The sequence below is a fragment of the Manduca sexta genome, chromosome 4 (genome assembly GCF_014839805.1).
Source record: "Manduca sexta isolate Smith_Timp_Sample1 chromosome 4, JHU_Msex_v1.0, whole genome shotgun sequence".
NCBI classification, from domain to species: Eukaryota; Metazoa; Arthropoda; class Insecta; order Lepidoptera; family Sphingidae; genus Manduca; species Manduca sexta.
In genome coordinates, this window is record NC_051118.1 from 8874863 (window position 1) to 8896921 (window position 22059).

Here is a 22059-nt window from a genome sequence, read left to right on the forward strand (position 1 = left end):
TTGCCTAAAAATGTTCTATCTCAAAATTGAAGCTATGTGCTTAGATTATCGCAAAAAACGACACGACTGCGTGTCGTTTTATTGTGATTGGTTGATAGTCTAACACGTGACTGACGCATTGGCCTCTCGACCAATCACAAACGTCAAAATAAAATGACAACTAATCGCGTTTTTAGGGCATTCTAAGCATTTTAATACAATGGATAACTTAAAAACATCGATAATAAACATATTCCTTAGACCTGATGTTCAGACCTCTGTCACAACAATTCCTTTTCATTCGTTTATCGCTACATTCACATCACTAATCTCTACTTCCATTTCACTTTCGCTTACTTTTTGTTCATTACCATAGTTACCATCAGCAGGTATAGCATCTCTCCTATTATGGCGGTGACCACACGATAGGCAAGTTTCTCTATAAACTCGCTTACATTTAAATTTATTCACAACTTAGTACAAGTTTTTTGGTGTAATAGATATCTATGCTTTGTTGTTTACACGTATCTTCCATTATGTTTATTTCTTCACCGTTGATTTAAGTAATGGTTTCGGCCTGTGAAACTAAATACGGACTTGAAATTTTCGGCTTTCATTTCTGAAATCAATCCATGTATCATGCGAATTTTTGCCCGAATAAAGAGCCGGGTTAGGTATCTCTTAAATTACGGGTTAATTTAAATAAATATCGTCACGAAAAAGTGTAAATATCTCACTTCATATTTCCTGGCCAAGCGGTTTTTTCGCATACTTAAGTCAAGAATTTCGACTTTACTTGCCGATACGTGTGAAAGAGATGGAATATAAGGATACCGTTCGCTCCAGATTCACAAAACGCTTTCGCAGTAAAGGCAATTTTGTGTAAATACGTACCAGGAAGGCATGGCCTGGTAAGAGATAAACCGTCAATAATAAATACGGACTCGGGCTTTGTGCTCGAATAACAGCTTCTCGTTATGTTTTCCTGGTAGCAGCTCTTTGCTTATGCTGTTAAGCAGGTCGGTTGTTTAACTTTTTAACACTTTTGTTTATTGTGATTGAATTTTAAATTGATTTACGGACTTCATTCAGTTGGGCAAAATTAATTGAAAAATCGTGGCAGTATAATGACGTATCAAAATTACAAATTAATTAACAGGTGGATAGCCCGCCATTTCTTAAAATACATTTAATATCTCATAGCTTATACTAGTTATGAAATGTAAACTGGTCCTTACCAATATATTTAAATATAAGATGAAATTCATTGTAAATGTAAAATATAGAAGGCGCAATTTGCAATTAACTCCTTCAGGACCCTAGCTAATCAGTACGAAATAAGCATAATATTATGCTATCTTTTTTGGTGCTTTTACAACAATACATAGAGTAATAAAGTGCATTTTAATTCATATGACGACTTTGTAGAAACTTTTTCTCAGTAGCAAAGTATTCCCCACATTCCTCGAAAAATAACAAATTTAAAATTGGAAACATAAACCAAAAAGTTGAATTAAGAATACGAAGTGGCGTTCCGAAGGCGAATTTAATATCCCAAGGTTAAAAATTGTTTTGTACATCAATGCCACAAACTCATATTATTATTACTACTACTATTTATTATTATTATTCATATATATTTTAATGTTTCAAACTTGTATTTCACAAAGTTGGCATATTTATATAATAACTTTTTTCTACTAAAATAGCCAATATTGTATATATATATTATCCTTGCCAAGTTTCAAATGTTGTTGTGCACCGTCAGTAATATAAATATATTTTTTTATATTATAATCACATGTAATTGAATCGTTAGAGCGATGCAAAACATGATAAAATACTCTAATCGAAAGTATTTCGTTTAATTGAAAGTTTTTACTACTTCGCTCTTTCTGGCGACCGCCGCGCTTCGGCACTGTAATCGGTCTAGCTCCTAAACTACTTTTCAGCCCATTATGAAACTTCGCAGGGATTATCTATACAATAGTAGCTATTTTTAGAAAAAAATAAAAAAATATAAATATGCCAACTTTGTGAAATTCAAGTTTGAAACTTTCAAACACATTTTTTCAAAGAAAAAAAAACATTTTTCAATTTCAAAAAATACAATAAAAAAGCTCATTAAATGAAGTATTTATTTCATTGCTTTATTTATTTTATTGTAACATTTAAAAACTTGATAATTGGATTCGAAGTGGCGTATACCAGCCGGCCAGTCAAAACTTCAAAGTCCTTTAACTCGCTTACCAGGCTTTATACTTTAATAATATTTTGTATCTGGATCGAGGACATATACAGGTATAACATAATGAAATATTACGAAAATCTGAGACATCGAGTTTTTTTTCGTGCCCGCTTCACGTGGAATGCCCCTTATGCTGTTAAGCAGGTCGGTTGTTTATCTTTTTAACACTTTTGTTTATTGTGATTGAATTTTAAATTGATTTACGGACTTCATTCAGTTGGGCAAAATTAATTGAAAAATCGTGGCAGTATAATGACGTATCAAAATTACAAATCAATTAACAGGTGGATAGCCCGCCATTTCTTAAAATACATTTAATATCTCATAGCTTATACTAGTTATGAAATGTAAACTGGTCCTTACCAATATATTTAAATATAAGATGAAATTCATTGTAAATGTAAAATATAGAAGGCGCAATTTGCAATTAACTCCTTCAGGACCCTAGCTAATCAACACGAAATAAGCATAATATTATGCTATCTTTTTTGGTGCTTTTACAACAATACATAGAGTAATAAAGTGCATTTTAATTCATATGACGACTTTGTAGAAACTTTTTCTCAGTAGCAAAGTATTCCCCACATTCCTCGAAAAATAACAAATTTAAAATTGGAAACATAAACCAAAAAGTTGATTTAAGAATACGAAGTGGCGTTCCGAAAGCGAATTTAATATCCCAAGGTTAAAAATTGTTTTGTTTTAAAACATTAAGGGTAAATTACTCACACCGCGCTGGGTTGATTTTTATAAAATAAGGGTCTCTGCACACGTGAGAACTATTAATAAATAATTATAAATTACGATTTTTCGATTTGAATGCCACTGCTTCTGTGTAATTACGGGGCGTTACACAACATCTGAATAAATACTATTCGTCTTATAAATCTATAAGCCGACCAAATACAATAGTTACACTCTAATTTGAGCTCACAAAAAGGATAATAAAATAAGTACTATCTTCTACCTTAGTTGTTTAGACTTTAGAATGGTGTCAATATAAACATCTTTTTAAAGCGCTTTAGTATATTTAAAAAGTTTTGCTATACTGTTGATGTTGTTTTGCTATACTATTTGATGTTTTAGCGCTGCAGCGAACCTTAGTTCTAACTCCAGATTTTGAACAAATAGTTTATATAGACCTTTGTGTCTATAGAATATACGTCAATGCTTAATCTTAAGTTTCATGATGACGAGCGCTGTGTAATCAAATTAAATGATTTTTAATTAAATATTCTGAATGTTACTATTGACTGCCCCGTATTACGGTACAATTGTAGTGCTGAGGTCTCGGGTTCAATAAAATTCGGGCAGGGTAATATTTAGTTTTCTAATCATAAACCCGGAGTATGGAATTTATTCCCGATAGCGATAAGCACCCATCACATCATGGGACGGAATATATAAAGTGGATGCACCAGTTGCGCCTCTGCCTACCCCTTCAGTGATAAACGACATGAGAGTATCTGTGTGTAATTAATAAAAAAAAAAACATTGCTATTGCATTAAAGGCAACGACGATGGCTCATTAACCATCACTATAAAAAGGTAAGTATAACTAAATAATTGTCAGTGTGAGCGCCTCACAACTTCGCAACACGATATCCCAACAGCTACTGTGTTCAAATTACAGCATTTATTTGTACCAAATTACAGGTTATTGGATATGCTGAATTCGCAAATTACACTGGTTGAATTATGAAGACATTGTAATGTGTAATGACTTTGTTATTTATGGAATTGATTTTGAATTTAGTGTTTCTTGATTTTAATGTACACTAACTGATGTAATTTTTGTAACTGTAATATATTTTGTATGGAACTGATTATGCATTATTGGTTAAGGAAAACATAGCCTGGACGTGTGTTTTATAGCCGATAAAATACAAGAGTGCAAGGCTGCGGTGGTATGACCACGTGAAAACGAAGCCGCCTGACTATAGGAAACTTAGCCCTAAAAAACTCCGCGGTGGCCCTCTTCGGCGCATTCGGGACGGCTGCGGGCTTCCTCTGACGTTGAAGTGTCTAAGTCTACGACCGCAGCCGCCCCTGCGCGGTGCCGCCTTACGGCCCGTCTCCTATGAGGGGGGGGGGGGGCTCAGAAGCCCCCGCGCACCGAAGGACGCCCTCGGCGTCTACGGCAGCGTGAGGCCAACTACACACTGCCGTCCATCCCGGATGCATTCGCATCGCATTTATCGCATTTATCCCATTCGTAATGTGTGTGTTTAAACATGAAATCACAGTCCAAATTAAAGAATAAATACTTAACGGTTTTATATGGTCAAATTATCGAGTGTTTGAACTAATTGTCACAGGAAATATACAATTACTTAAAAGCATAAAGAAATTTGAAACAACCGTAATTCAACATAAGTTAAGTGCAGACTGTCCTTAGTAACGTGAAAGTACCTTTCACTAATAATTGTCCGCCGTGTTGATGCCTTGTCGTACTGCAGATTGCACTGATGGACAATTTGAGTTTATTGTTTTTGTTAGAACTCTAGATTTATGTGTGCTTTTACTTTCGCTTGGGATATTAAACGACTTTTTTTAGTTGTATTTAGATCTTCTCTTCTTTTTAGATTTATAATAATAATAATAATATCAGCCCTGTATTATATACTTTCCCACTGTTGGTCACGGGCCTCCTACTGAGAGGGATTAGGCCTTAGTCCACCACGCTGGCCTAGTGCGGATTGATAGACTTTACACACCCTCGAAAATTCCTATAGAGAATTTCTCAAGTATGCAGGTTTCCTCAGGATGTTTTCCTTCACTATTAAAGTAAGCGATAATTCACAAATAATAGACACATCATTTTAGAAAAGTCAGATGTGTGTTTGGGTTTTGAACCTGCGGACATTCGTCTCGGCAGTCCGTTCCACACCCAACTAGGCTATCGCCGCTTATTAATTTATCTGGTAGATATATTCAACAGCACCGTTCGACGGGCCAGGTATTTCCCATTCGCACGGCGAAAGCATCTACCAATTAAATTTGATGCGTATAATTTACACCGGGTCATAAAACTATAACAAGCAATTAACTTTATAAATAATAGACCACATCTTTTAAGATTATGTACGATGCATATATATCACGCCTTCCCTTTTCAAAGGTAGGCAGTGGTTTAACTCACTTTTCGCTAGCTGTACTACGTGTCACGGCCTAATTCCAGACTTGAATCAAACTTCAATCTAAGAAGAAAATTTCAATATATAAACGACCCGAGAACTGAACCCGAGTCCCTGACTAGTCGTTATGTATGCACAACTACACCACGAAGGCTAAGCGACGATATTTCATAAATATCTTAAATATGTCAACGTTGGCAATCTTTTTTGAAATTGGATGTCAACGGAGTATAGTTAAACATGATTGAAAAGGTGTTATGTGGCAGAGGCAAAAAAGATATACAGCCAATGCCATTAAGGCAAGAATTAGTTTGAAAATAAAACATGTTTAAGCCTTTATCGCTATAAGTGGAGGCGAAACTAATGGACATTTCGCTCAAATCCTGCAATGTGATAGAGGGAGCTAATAGCTATATCGATCAGGATGTCAAGAACAGCTCAGATGCATTGATTTAAAATTGAAAACCCACAGGGGCAACAATACATGTTTAGGAAAGTAAACACAGGTAAATAAAAAACCTGATGATCGTAGTAAAAATTCTTTAGATTATTTTTCTTTTATTGCCTTGCAGGCAAACGAGCTTGCGGTCCACCTGATGTTAAGCAGCATCCGTCGCCCATGGACTTAAGCAATGCCAGAGGCGAGGCCAAGCCATTGCCTACCGGGAGGTGAGCACTCTTTTTAAGCTTCGTTTCAAGAAGGACAAGTCATAGCGCTCGAGGAATACTGATGCAGGGAGTTCATTCCAAAGTTGAATTTCAAAGGTGAAGTCTGGCAATCCGCACTAGACCTGCGTGGAGGATTAAGGCGTAAACCCTCTCAGACTCAGAGGACCGTGTATAGCAGTATAATACAGAACTGGTATTATTATTATTTACTTGAGACTTAGCAGTTTTCACAGCCAATGCTGCCTTTGAAAAGTTAATTACTTAGATATCATAAGCAATTTTATAATCAACATAAATTATAGAAAATAGCCATAAAATTTGAATTCATAGCTATTAGATAATGAACTAACTATTAAAGTCTGTGGAATGATTTAGATAATATAACTTTTATTGCTAAACATAATTAAAGATTGCTAGATAGGTAAGCGTGCATTTTACGATCGTTATGATTTATCTACCTCTAAAATCTAGTTAACCAAAACGTAAATAAATTTCTTCTACACTTCTGTTTAGCTATATACGCATACGCAATGACTACAGTAGGATATAACTAAGGCTGTCAAATGCCTATGTTCCTTTTCTAGAACGTGATAAATACGCAGGCCGGCATAATTTTTCAGATCGTCAATACAACATTCTATGAGATGCAACGAAGTCATTTTGCCGTAGGATAAAAATCCATTTATAAATTATCGAGAGTTTAGGTGCAAGCTGTCCTTTGGTCGATGGACGCAATACCTGAAGCTAATGCAACTATAAAGAAAATCCACAATACTAAAATTGCTGACTCTTCTCATGAGACACTAAAACTTGACGTATCAAGTCCGTCTACCAATTGCATACATTATGTGATAATATAGAGTCATTTAGACATCGCGTTACTAAATGAAACCAAATAATTATCTACTTGGAAAAAACACTTTACAATAAACTACTTGAGCTGTAGATTTAAAATAAAAAAATGTAAGTTTCAAACAAAATAAATATTAATAAAAAGTAATTTTAATTTTACACGCCACTGCTACTACTCTAAGAGAATTCGTCACAGCGGCAACATCATACATTCTCAATAAACTACAAAATAATAAAAAATCAGAAAACTAAAAGCAGGATGTTTCACATATAAATATTAGTTATTAATGGATGATTTTTGGCACGATGTCAGTAAAGGTGAAAACGAGTATGTGGTTTCATTTAGTAACGCAATGTCAAAATGACCCTGTATTAGGTAGTTCCAGTACAAAAACATTGGCCAGCAACTCTATAGTTCCTGCCGTTTAACTATAATTCGAAGCATAACCTTTTGAACAAGTCCGAACGTAAGTAAAACGCATATATAGTCAAAAGCCATATACTTCAATCGAGCAAGCGTACCAAATCCTGAGTATTCAGTTAACGTAGTGTGCATAAGCCCTAAGATATTCTCCACTCTAGCTATTAGATTCAGATCTAAACCATTAAGGTAATGACCATGGGATCAATATTTCACAATAGCGCAGTAGAGAGCTCCGTCCATTATGCAAAGTGCGTCCCCCGCTGCATACTAATGGTCTTAAACTATGTTTTATGGAAATCCAGATAGCGAGTCATTAATCATTCACTCATCATTATGAATGAGATGGAAACTTGAATGATTGTTCTAGGGTTTTGACGGTAAATTGATACCTAGTGACATTGCTAATAAAAGTGTGAATTTATGAGATTATAGACGTTTCGCGGGACAAAAAACTGAGGACTTTGACAGGCGAAAAGAGTTGAAAAATTCACTCCACGTCTTTATCTCTAATAGGGTAAAGAGAGGTGTTATATTTCGATCTCAATCTCCAATCCATTTCTGAGAATGAACCAATCAAAATAACGCATTTGTAAACATGTAAAAAAATTAAATAAATCTATTTTGCGGATTCTTTCAATTTTTGATTTAATGTCTAACATTCGCGTAAACATAAGTAATCATTATGTCAAAAAATATTTTGATCTGTATCCATTTCCGAGATAGATTGAAAATGCTATTGAAGTTCGTTTTAGAAAATGGCGGTATATGCCTAATTTAATACAAATGCATTCATAATTTTCTAGACTTATTCCCGTATCAAAACATCTCAACATTATTCATTAATTATATTTTAATCCGTAAAATCAATCGCTCGTCATACAAATCAGTCAATTAAATCAGCAAAAAATGACTAACTCGATAAAGTACCGAAATGTACAAAAAAACAATGTACTTTCACATGTTCATTCGCGATCTATTTGATGCAAAAAGTGATCTGCGCTGGCGCTTAATATCCAACCCGCGTTCTGCTACAGGATGTTTGGATTTTAAATTAGCGAAAAAGAGGTTATTTCCGTATTATCGTTGTTTAGAATGTTAATGGGTTAACGTTGTTAAAATGAGACTATTTTTCAGATGTTATCGCGGTTTTTATATTATAACTAGTTGACCCGACAGACGTTGTCCTGTCTTAATTATGTATGTACGCGCGCATTCTGTCGATTGCTGACACTTATGTAAAATTAATATTGTCGTTAAGTTTTCTTAAATTTTCTAATTTTCCGCGCATTTTTTAATCTTTTTCTATCATAAGAGCCTTCTCCTGACAATAAGAAACACAACAACAAAAAAAAATGTATATATCTATATCTTTGTCCACTGCTGGACATAGACCTTCTCCAATATACGCCATTTTACCTTGTCGTAAAGCGTTAAAAAGTCATACAAAAGAATTTTGAACGATTTTGTTAACCGTGGTGCTGATAGTGAGGTCCAATAAAATGTCGACTGACGAGAGACGATTACCTCTCGACAGTTGACACAACTATGCCCGCCTGTGGGAACTGGATATACACAGACTGAACCCGGAACGCTACACACGTGGGCCACTATGGCGGGTTTTAACAGCTTGTGTACGGTGGTCGCTATTCTGGCAGATAAAAAATATATCCTACCAGTAAACTTTTGTGGCTGACTGTACAATTAAAATGAAGAAAAAAGCTACTTCATTCATAATAATTATGAAGCATCCTATATAAAAGCGTTTACCGCTAAACATAAGGCAAAAAATCAGGATCAATGTAACACGGTGCGGCTACGTGCGGCTATGCGTAGGCGCTGCGCTGATGCTCTTTGTTTTTCCTCAGCGGAGGAACTCAACAGCAAAAACACAACGGGTTTTTAATCAGTTGCTAAAAATATATTATTTTAAGTTGCTTAGTAAGTAGAAAAAAATATATATTCCAGTTATTTAATTTATATTTTTAATTTATTTCCTAAAAATTAATATTTTTCTATTACACTTGTCGAATCCTAAAGCTCCGCTTAGGCGCTTGTCATTGTTCTGAGGTTTAGGCAGAGCAATATTGCTAGCAATAACCATTTGTATATATATCTGTCATAAGAATCGTTTATGTACAAAATTCCCACATCATTGCGCATTTTCAGAAAGGGTTACTTTTAAGCTAGAATTGCGTATTATTATTGCTTGCAAAAATGTATCCGTCTATATAAGGCTTAAATCATTTCCAAGCGCCAACAGTTGCTAGGCTTCCTGATGGCAGAGGCAACCTTACGAAATGCTAATGAAATCTCCAATGCACACCAAATGAAATAAACCTACCACGAAACAGAAGAATATCTTTAGGACTGACGAAATCCTCGTGGGAATCATTACGTATTTCAACACTGTACAATAGTAAATTTTATTTAAATACCAAAGTAAAATAGTCATGGAAATAAATGTCATTGTTGTCACCCACTTCGGCGTCCCAGACGAAGCGCATTTGTATTCCGAGCGTGCCCGGCTTTCTTTACGACGTCTCCCAGCACAATACAAGGACATTTGAGAGAACTTTCTCTTCTTAGCCATCTAGTGGGACAGTTTACTAGAAATTCTGTGAATGAATTTGGGTGTTTGTCGAAGAATTTTTATTTAAATACAAAAGGAAACGGTTTGGCAGGAGAATTAGTGGCATTATTGTATAGAAATTTATCCAAACATAGTGTCATAGTGAGTCATTCAAATAACACATAAGATTTTAATTGTAGCAAGAATACTAATCGGACTACAGCCAAATTTGACTCATGATACAAAATTGTATAAAACTTCGCCCATATCCATACATTCCCTTATCCTACAACTTGGGGTCCTTCAAGAGGAGCGTTAAGAAACAAATAAGACCAGCACGACTTTGGCAATTATTTGATTTTTTTTATCTTTTGGCAGTTGACTTTTTCTTTGGACTTCACTTTACTTTAACATCAGATGCAGTGAAGCCATTATAAAAACAATAGTGATTATGTAAGACTAGGTTAAACTACCAGGGAGCCATAAAACAATAAAGTCACACTTTCAATTGAATTAAGACCTTCACAAATACTTTTCATAATACATCTTCTACGTTGCTGGTGTTCTGGTACACGCAATTCAATTCTCTATAAAAAACGTCTTAGGAATAAATTAACTCCGGGCTATGTTGATTATCAAATTGAAACAAAAACATGTAACAAAAACATTGTCACACAACTGTAAACTTTAATAACTCAATAAATCAAAGGCGACGTCGCATTAGAGGCGGTGGGGGTTCATCAATCATTTTCTATCGAGTATCGATCATCGATCTAGCGCTATTACCGCGCAAGCGTCACATCAACATGATGCGCACGCGATTGGCAATAGTGTTATTGGTTATAATAAAAAAACTGATGGGATAACAGCATACTAATCGTCTCCTTTTTAGTTGTTTTAAATCAAACTGTCACGCGATTCTTGGATAAGTTAGAAAGATGGAACATGGAGAAATAAAACAAGTTTATTGCAATAAATAAATCATAATTAAATGGAGTCTATTAAACAATGTTTTTATTGTATCATTTTAACAGTTACCCTAGCCTACGTTTCGTCAATCTGTAGATATAATTTAAACTCATGAAAATAAAGCATGGACCAATCAGAAGATATGCTCACAAATAACTTATTTTAACAAGTTTAATTTTGGAATTAAAATCGAGCGAGAGACATCGTTTGTAATCGGCACCTAATAACTACAGTCAGCCTAGTACCTACTGAATCAAACACATAGATTATACTTCGAATAGCCACTGCTGTCATATTGTTTTTTTATGATATAATGGTATAATCATAGTTGCGGTAGACAAATATGTTTACAGCAGGAAGTAATGTGTCATAAGTGGCAAGAATTGATCTTTACCTTCTGTCAGCGGCTTCAGAACGAGTCAAAATACTTTAAAATGTGATAGACAAGAAAATAGACATTCATAAATACGAAACGTTAGACCAAAGGACAGGTTGATATAAAGCAAAAAGGACATTGTAGCTAGTAACTACTGGACATAATGACTTAACATCTCATGCCTCAGGATGGCCAGCGCAGTGGAATACAAAACAATGCTTTATAATTCTAGGTGTTGGATGGTGCTTCTACTCTACGGGCCGTCATATCGCTTACCCTCAGGCGAATGGTAAGCTCATCTCGCCATTCAATAAAAAAAATCATAAAGATAAGGTATTGTTCACACCAGACACCGAAGTCAACAATACATCAGATAAGTTAAATTGAATTCCTGGTGTACCGTATGTAAACATGGCTCGCGTGGGCGTTGTTGCTAACTGTATCCATTACGGTTCTGATGCAAATTCAAATCTATTTTAAGGTTGTGTAGGCTGGGCTGGTTAGCCCGGTGTTAGGGACTTCTTATTTCTGCCTCGGTGGCGTAGTTGTAATGCAGTGTGACCCTCGCACTGAGGTAAGACGTATAATCCCTTGATATTGGGTTATCTGCTCAGTATCAGCCCGGGGTCTGGTTTGTGCAGTAAGCTCTCCCATTACACCATGGAACAAATACACATGGCAAAAAGTGGGTGCGCCGGTCGCGCCTCTGCCTACCTTTTTTGGGGATAAAAGAAGTTGTGTGTGTCTGTGTGTATGGCATGCTATAGATTTGCTTGTTAACAACGGCCAGGGTTATAACTATGTCTCAAAGAAGGAGGTGAGTGAGGTTGCCGACTGCCGTAGACGGAAACACAACTGATCCTTCCTATTTCTTATCCTCAAGCCTGGCAGTCCGTCCATATTTCTAGCGTGTATGTTTATAGGCGATGATGACTTAACATCAGACTCTTCTCTTGTTCATTTGCAAGCCAATAAAACCCCTTTAGTCACTAGCACTAAAAAATCATTTGAATTGTACATCTACATACTAGGACAACATGAATCTATCACCAATGTCTTGATATGATCAGAACTAATTGCAAAATAAAAACATCTCAATTATCAACTGAAGCAGGTGCACAGTTATCGGAACGGTACGATTGCAACAAACTGAACTGGTACTAATTAAATACAGTTACGATGTTAATTTGGTGGCCGGCGTTCAGAATAAGAATTACGATGTGTGCAGTTTTTTTTTAAATTAATTAACTCTTTCCGCGGCTTCGCCCGCGTGGAAATCCGTGTATCACAAACTTTACCCCGCCTAATTGATTTTTTCAATAATAAGCGTTATATTTCTGTCAATTGACAAAAAACTGTAATGTACTATTAACTTAAACCTTCTTCAAGAATTTCACTATCTTTTAGTAAAAACCGTAAAAAAATCCGTTCAGTAGATTTTGAGAAAATCGATCACATACATATAGCTTTTGAGGACTTTGGTTTATAATATGTATAGATAGCGAGAGCTTGCTTGATGGTAATTATTGGTTAAACAGTAGCAGCACTTAGAAGTTTGTATTTCAAATCTGTTTAATACTATTTCAGTGACTTAGCCGTTGATATGGTGATAGGTTCGCTCCTATCACATCATGGGTCGGACTGCACACAGCGGTAAATAGAGAGACTAGTAACTAGTTGCCTGTTAACCTCTGCCTACGTTTTCGCGGACATAAGGCGTGAGTGTGCGTGTGACAAACGGCCTAAAAATTCTGTCATCTTCAAGATTAATCGGTATAAGTATGAAAACCTGCTGGTGGTAGGATATATTTTATATTCGCCCGGATAACGATCACTGGACACAAGGTGTTAAAACCCGCCATAGTGGCCCACGTGAGGGTCGCGTTCCGGGATCAGTCTGTGTATATCCGGATCTAACAGGCCGGCATTATTGTGTCGACTGTCGAGGGGTAATCATCTCTCATCAGTCGACATTCTATTGGAGCCCATTCCATTTACCATCAGGTGAAGTGGGGTCACTTTGCCTTGAACATATAGAAAAATGCATTTTTTTATAAATCCTAATATAAATATTTTATATGAGCCTAGGAATAACGCTCGAAATCACAAATATTCAGATAAAGAACATCATTTATGGTAACAGGTATCAGGGAAAATCAAATTAAACTTTATTTGCAATATAATTAATTACTTTATTGAGTATTGACTAGATTTACATGTCAATGTAATTATAATTACCGCTACATCGTAAACTGGTTTTGAATATCTACTAAAGTTTATTGCCCGGTCGTCCATAATGATTACGACTCTGAGTACTAAAGGCATTTATAAAATTTAAACAACACTTTATAGTTTCAGTTTTTTTCACAATAGTTCACGAAATAAAAGGATATAAAGTACAAATATTTGCAAATCACACAAATATTTGTTTCGCTGCCAGGTTCGAACCAGCGACCTCTCGTTTCACAGTCATTATCCACAGCCACGGCTGTCAACTTAATTACAATTTAGCCTAGAAACCTAGGTCTTCCTAGGCATTTTAAACGACAAGCCATTCTAAATACCAGGCGAGCATGAACCAATTGGATGTGGGAAATTGTTAGAATGTTCAAGCTTTCAGTGAATTAGGCTCATACGCTTGTCCAATTTTCCAGACGTTGGTGAATATAATATAATGCTCATTTTATGTCGAAATTACTTTACTTTCACTTAAAACAAATTTCTGTATAATTGCAGTCAATTTGTATGTTATCTGTAAAGCCTAATTCACATCGACTTAAAATCGAAACGACGCGCCGAAACACTACATTGTTTGTTTATTTTAGCCACAAAGCAGCAGTACAAGAACATTCCAATTCTAAACGACATTAAAGCCAGCATAACAGCATTATGAGACAATTTTTATCTCATACAAAGGAGCACATTTCTCCACTCATTTTCTTACAATAGTGGAATTTAAAAGCGCTCGAGTCACTTACCAAAGCGAGCGGCTTGCTCCATTCACTCGCAAAAAATTGAGTTTAAAAACATACAAAAAAAATCAATATCTCATCACATATAAATTAATGACGCTACGCTAGTATATTGACCCTAATTCGCGGGTCTCAAAATGACTTGCGAATTAATAAGATATAACACATTGTTAGCTTGAGCTATTGACCCACAATTTATGTTCGTTAATATATTGATTCAATAAATACTGCTATAGTCACGCCTGTGGCTAAACGGATGGGCAGAAGTGTAGTTTTTGCTTACAGTTTTAGTTGTATTACTGAAATTAGGGATGGATTGTAAGTTTTAATTTCGAAATGTCTATTTCTGCCGCCAAGCAGCAGTGTGTAATCACTGCTCTGTTCCGGTTTAAAGAACATTGTAGCCAGAGTAACTACTGGACATAATAAGACTTAACATCTCATGTCTCAGAATGGTGAGCGGAGAGGAATTCCAAACAATACTTTGTAATTCTAGGTTGTGGATGGTGTTTCTACTGTTTATGGTCGTATCGCTTACCATCAGGCGACCAGCAAGTTCGTCTCGTCATTCAAAGGAATAAAAAAAGCAGAAACAATCGAAGTTAATGTTATTTTTGCCTAAATTATGTCGTGTTTTGCGGAAACTCATGGCTTTTACTTTAACTATTAGTTTACTTCTAGAGTTTACGTCTTCACTATAAGTATTTTTCGGTTATTATTTGACAACGTCTAGGCGGTACCTTATGTCTCTAATCATACAATTCTTCACGAAATCTATCAGACGAGATAAAAATCTTTAGTTTGGCTTTGGTGGAGGTCTACAAAGCCTCCTTTGTCTTTGATTAAAATAGTTCAATGCTATTTGTTTTACGTTGTTCGTTTACGAGTCGATGACGATGGAATGAGATTTTCCTCTACACTTCAATGTACAAATCGACATATATATTTCTACCTACCTATCGTATCTACCTACCTACCCTATTTGTGAGCTAAATTGCACTTACCAGGTGCAGAACATCCAATATAAAAAATACCACAAAAAATACTGATTCAAATTTAATAAAAAAACTACGTTAAAAACATCGAACTGTTAACAAGCGGAGAAAAGTGTTAATTAATTAACTAGACAGACCGGTTTGCGAGGCGTACGTGATCCGCGATGAACGGAAATTGTTTAATAGCTTTAGACAAACAGTGCCTAGCGCCGCACATGACGTAGCGTCGCGTTCTAGCGCCGTGTCAAAATTGCGCTAGCGTGGCGTTCTAGCGCCACGGCAATATGGACCTAGCGTCGCGTTCTAGTGCCGCGTCAAAATTATCCTAACGTGGCGTTCTAGCGCCATGTCATTTAGACCCCGTTTAGATGTCAAACAATATACGTTTTTTATCAAAATGCGGCGCTTAGAGAACACGTATTAATATTAAGCATATGGATACCCCGATCAAAATGAATACAAAATACTTATTGTTCTTTAAGCGTTGCGTTTTGCTAGTGTGCGTCTGACGCTATCATCTGAAAGGGATCTTAGAGAGGCGAAAGGTCCATATAATCCGATTCCTGCCGGCTACCCATTTTTTGTAAAATCTAATTAGAATCATCAGCCTATATCTTTATCTAATGCTGGATTTACTTCATCAAATATGCGCCATATTGGATGAAATTACGCACGCCGATAGAACATAACTTGGATTAAAATATAGGCTCCTTTTACCTGGATTTTTTTTTATTTCTTTGACGAGACGAGCTTGCCGTTCGCCTTACGGTAAGCGATACGACCGCCCATACAAATAATTTGCACCAGTGGAACATTTTAATCTGATTCTTAAATAGTTGGATTCGTTCAGATGGCGCTATGAGTAATTACAGTAATTAAAATTTAGTAGCGGGAAAGGCTCAACGCGACACCCGAGTAATTCAATAAAATGCACGATATGCGGATGTGATAATTCAGCACTTATCAATAAAGTCCAGTGAAAATATTTTTGTATGAGAAAGTTGCTGTTTTAATGACTAACTTCCGCCTTCGATACAAGATAACGGTTAATGTTTCCTGATGTAAAAAGTTATTTATTAATAACACGCTTGTCATTTCGGAATTCCTTGGGACGCGTACTCAAGATTGGCGTCGGCTTATAATGCGTTTGATATTAAAAATAAAAAAATATATTACAGTATTAAACGACTACTAACTGCTTTTATTATGCAATTATATAGATTCGAGCTCAAAACACTCTATGCCGTCATAATAACGCCTAATTATTGCATCAATAATTATAATCTATATATAATATTATAAAACAAAATCCCCTATTCTATCTCTGTATGTTATCGATTTTCTTAAAATCTACTGAACAGATTTTTATGAAATTTAGTATCCAAATAGTTTAAGACCCTGGGGTGAATATAGGTTTTAATCCCGGGAAAACTTTTATTTTCTTCTCACGATGGTAAAGCCGTGAGAGAAAGTTAGTTAAAATGTATATGTATAACAAGTGGAGTGACAAACTTCACATACCTTAAAAAAATTATAAAGAACTTATCAGATATGCAGGTTTCTTCAGATATTTTCATTCACCGTTAAAGCAAGTGATAATTCACAAAGAATACACACAACTTTAGAAAATTCTGAGGTGCAATTGGGTTTTGAGCCTGCGGTCATTCGTCTCGACAGTCCGTTCTACACCCAATATACCCAATAATAGTCTGTTAATTCAGTATAATGTATTTAAGTATATAACTCACCAAACAGCAGAACTGCCATCGTAGTCAACACTTGTGTTTTGTACTCCATTTTGTAATCACCACGGTAATGTTCAACACTAAAAAGTCTCTCACACTGATATGATATCACTCTTAGTGGCAATCAGTCAGTCCATGTTGTCTGAAACAAGGAGAAATTGACTTTATTAATTTATATAAATTAATGCTAACAATGTAATTTGTGCAAATATCGCGTGACAGGTTGCTTTTTATTGCTTTGCTTGCGAAGGGACAATTTTCAAAAGGTAACTCGAGACAAATACATTGCCTTAGTTAACATATCGCGGCCAATTTAATAGACAACAAAAACTAAGATATACATAAAAAAAACTAAAAAGGAAGCCGGTAGTAATCGGGTTATGTGAAGACTTTGTCACTGTTGCTTTGAATGACGAGTTGAGCTTGCCGTTCTGATGGTAAGCAATACGACCGCCCATAAACAGTAGAAACACCAACACCTTGAATTATAAAGTATTGTTTGGTATTCCTCGCGCTCGCCATCCTGAGAAAAGATGTAATGTCCAACAGATACACTGACCACAATGTCCTTCAAACCGGAACACAACAGTGAGTATACACTGCTGCTTGGCGGCAGAAATGGTAGTTACACTCACCCTCCAAATGGTGGTAACGATAGCGTTATTTCCCCGCGAAAAACAAAAAAGAGCCGCCATTTTTTTTTTATATTTCATCATATACCTTACATATTTCGTCGTATAAAACGCTTCTATCGTCATAATAAATTAATTTCATTTGTTTTTTAACGTATGACAACCCTATATCTAACAATAGAGATATTTATTAAACATCGCCGAAGTAGGCAACGTTTCACAAAGACTTTCCCCACGTGCCCTTTCACGATTCGAGCGCCTACAAGCCCTACGGCTTGATTTGTGACTACATTAGTAATATAAATAGGATTTGTGTTTGTACACGTAGATAGTTATTTAATTTTGCAAAGATCTTGGAGCCGTATTAATAAGGAAACATTTGATATAACTATTTAACAATAGGATTATGTTTAGCCGAATTATATCGCGGTTTTTTAAATTTTATTTTTCCTTCGACGTTTTGAAGACTGCAGCCGTAATGGTCACGGGGCGGACTGAAGTGTAAGTCTACGAAAAAGTCAAACAATATCTACCTACACTTTACAATAATACTTTTTTTTAATAGTTGATGACGGTCCGATCTACGCAGAATGTGCTCATAGTGAATTCTCCTAGCCAAATTTACGGCCACGGCGGGCAGTCTCAGCGGAGATCAGCCAAGTATGCAAGATATTATAGTGCACAAGTGTTTGCGCAATACACAAGTGCACACTCTGTTCTTTCACTTTCTTAGTCCGGTCACGCGACAATCCGACATGACCGGAGAGAGATCAGACGCAGGACCAACGACTTTACGTGCTTTCCGAGGCACGGGGGTATCACATCGACAACGTCCTAAGTCCGAGCTGTGCCTGAGTAATGTCTTAGGAAAAACTCAGTCACAATTATTTTAGCCCAACCTGACATTCGAACCCAAGACCTCAACGCTGTATTCATACTCGTGTACAATTATAACTACGCCATAGTAGACAACTCCGAAACCGACACTATGTTTTGATGGCGCTTAAATCAAGCCATCGAAGCCCGTCTACAAAACATGTTCGTAACGAGATTGTTCAAATTGTTTTATAACGTCCAATGATTATATGACCGTTAACAGCATACTTCCCACGAATAGTTTACGCTCATGTGAATACTCTGCGAGGGTCCAATGATGATCTAATGTCGTTGTGATAGAGGTCATTATGTCTTGGTTGATGACGTTTATATGTGAACCAGGTGCTTGGGTCTTGAACGCGGGACGAGCAACCAATTTTTTTTACGGTTTCTTTGCAATAACCCCAATGCATCTAAGTAGAGTGAGGTCCAATAGAATGTCGACTGACGAGATAGACTACCACTCGACATTCGACAAAATTATGCCTGCTAGAATCGGATATACACAGGCTGATCCCGGAACACGACACACACTATGGCAGGTTTTAACACCTTGTGTACGGTTGCTATTCGAACGGATATGTATAACGGATATATATAATATTATTTATGTATGTTTGTATGTATGTATGTACGTATGTATGTGGATATATTTATATGACGTAGATTTTATATTTTTAATTGATATCAGTCTTCTTTGTTAATGTTCTCTCCACTATCTTCTCTCGTTGTGTACACCTACCTCTTTAGTCTCTGCACCACCTAAAGGTTGACTGGTAGAGAATGCCTTCGACAATAAGTCCGACAGAGTATAATGTAATACATAAATAAATAAATAAATATATCCTACCATATGTGATTAACATATTTTTATCCATAACGCTATAAAAACTGCAAGAAAATAAAGTAAATGTGAAAGAATTCGTGTCGATGGCGGCAAGAGCTCGTTTACGGTAAGACATAACTGCCCGGCCAGTAATGGCTGTCCGCTCAGACAGATTAGCCTACTGATCTTACCACGTTTGTTTTATTTTACTCGACTCAAACTTGAGCGTATGGTTTACTGGAAAGTTTGAGTTCCGGCTATTTTTAGATTGGGTCTTAGAATACGTATATTTGACCCGCAGTAATCCGTTGCACTATATAATACGACAAGCTTACGAAAGGCATGTTTGCCAATACACTCCTATATATAGCTCAAGAGTTTGTTTGTTTGAACGCGCTAATCTCAGGAATTACTAAACTGTTTATGTATATTTTTCATTAGTAGAAGGTTACATTACTCTTGAGTGCTATAGACTACTTTATCCCGGGAAAATATTTGTCCCGTAAATCTTTTCACGCAAGCGAAGACGCGGAATAAGCTAGTTTATAATGTTAGTAAGGTAAGGACCATATTAATAAATGCAATTCATTTCCGCTCTCAAGTACGATATCAGATGAGACGCTGTCATACTAAGGGTCGGCATCTTAAGATAGTCTCCACTTAAACACATATTTACCTCACCTCAAATTACATTTTAAATCACAATTTATGATAGATTTTGATAGCTAACTTTTGTTTATGTAACAGCGCAGACTCAGCTGAACATATGCTCTTAAATGATAGCTTAAAATGATTTATTATTATATTATATTATTTTTATTATTATACTAGCTTTCGCCCGCAGCTTGCCCGCGTGGATTTCGGACTTCAAAAATGGAGGAGGTGCTCAATTTGTCGGGATGTTTTTTTAATGTATGGTGGTATGCAGGTGGTCCGATTGTCCGATCAGGGTCTGATGATGGGATCCTGGTGAAACCGAAGGAACTCCTCTAATATTATAGGCAAACCTATGACGATTTCGGTATTTTATATAGCATAGCTGTTGTCCGCGACTTCGTCCGCGTTTCCGTCGTTTTTCGTAAAAAAAGTAGCCTAACCCTTACATGAAAATAACGCGTGATGGCTTATTATTAGCGTATTTCATGTATAACTTTGGTGTTTCTATACCGATTTCTATGATTCTTTTTTATGGAATATTTAATAATGTTAACTTTTTTAATATATACAAAAATAATCCTCATAGCATGATTCAGTATTCACGCGTGATGGCTTATTATTAGCGTATTTCATGTATAACTTTGGTGTATCTATACCGATTTCTATGATTCTTTTTTATGGAATATTTAATAATGTTAACTTTTTTAATTAGGGATGACTGAGAGTGTTATAAACGTAAGAGTAGACAAATATAATGAGAAAGCTTCGAACTGCTAAGCTATCGGGAGTTACACGTGTTATTGTGAGTCAACAATAAAAGATAGACATATGCTGTCGTGGGATATTTTTTATATAATTTTAAGGAGAACATTTCCGTCATACATGATTTCTGTGTAGCTTTAACCATTAAGGTTGCATACGCGACCGAAGCTTAAAAAATGGAGTAACTTCTCCCGTTTTCCCAACATTTCCCTTCACTGCTCTGCTCCTATTAATTGTAGCGTGATGAAAAGTATACTATAACCAGCTCAGGAGTATGAAAAATAATTGTACCAAGTTTCGTTAAAAGCCGTCGAGTAGTTTTTGTTTCTATAACGGTTATACAGACAGACAGACAGACAAAAACTTTACTAATTGCATTTTTGGCATCAGTATCGATCCCTAATCACCCCCTGATAGTTATTTTGGAAATATATTTCATGTACAGAATTGATCTCTCTACAGATTTATTATAAGTATAGATTATATAAAATTGATTTATTTTTTTATAGTTCAATACATTAAATGTCTGCTTGAGATTTTACTCAACTCTGAGATAATATAATATAAACCTAAGTATGCTAACAATACCACGATCATCTCAGCACCGCTAGTGTAATCTAGTTTGTTGGAGTGTGTCAAGCGGCCGCTCTTACAAGCATAGTTTATTCTCCAATCGCTTGTTTACTCAACTTTTCCTACTTATCACATGTCATTGTTGTTTCTCCTCATCGGTCTTGATAATTGTATATTATTTGTTTGTTTATAAATTCACTGTCACAGTTAAGCTAAACGTATAAGCTACTTAAGTAATGATCAATGAACTATCAAACCTCTTTGCTGGTGTGCTGGTGGTAGCATATATTTTACATTGTCTGCCTTTCCAATACTTCTCTTCTTAACGGTAGGGAAATATATAATTTTTTTGACAGTTATAATAGTTTTTTTCGCTAGGGAACCCTAAAAATAAATATTCTAGTTTTAAACAAGATAATTCCTAGCACAGAGATTGATATCTCAAAGATTTTCATGAAGGCAGACTTGAACATGATAAAACGACTTTGAAGCCAAAGCTCATTTTTCTACAAAGAATTCATCGCAGAGTTATTCATGATATAAATGTTTTCTGCTTATAAAAATATTCACAGAATGCTTAGATAACGATCTAGATGAAATAGATGTATGAATAAACTAAAAATCTACATTTCTAAGGATAATAAAATTTATACTGCACTCTAAAGTTTGTGTGGTAAAAACTAAAATCAATTGAGACTAGACACCAAAATAGTTAAATGCGTACTCATAAAATTAGCATCACTTTCATTTTAACAATAAAAATAAAGCGAGGGCCGACGAGAATATTGAAAGGCGCAA

The 22059-nt window shown here is 35.7% G+C and overlaps 1 protein-coding gene across 1 annotated transcript in view; it reads right to left on the bottom strand.

The window, feature by feature from the left end:
- Positions 1 to 22059, bottom strand: part of LOC115443202 (serine protease inhibitor dipetalogastin) — a 77222-nt gene that overhangs the window by 17025 nt on the left and 38138 nt on the right. The window contains exon 2 of the mRNA XM_030168518.2: positions 16939 to 17077. Coding sequence (XP_030024378.2) covers positions 16939 to 16987 — 49 coding nt within the window. The 5' untranslated portion in view covers positions 16988 to 17077. The remainder of the gene's footprint in view (positions 1 to 16938; positions 17078 to 22059) is intronic.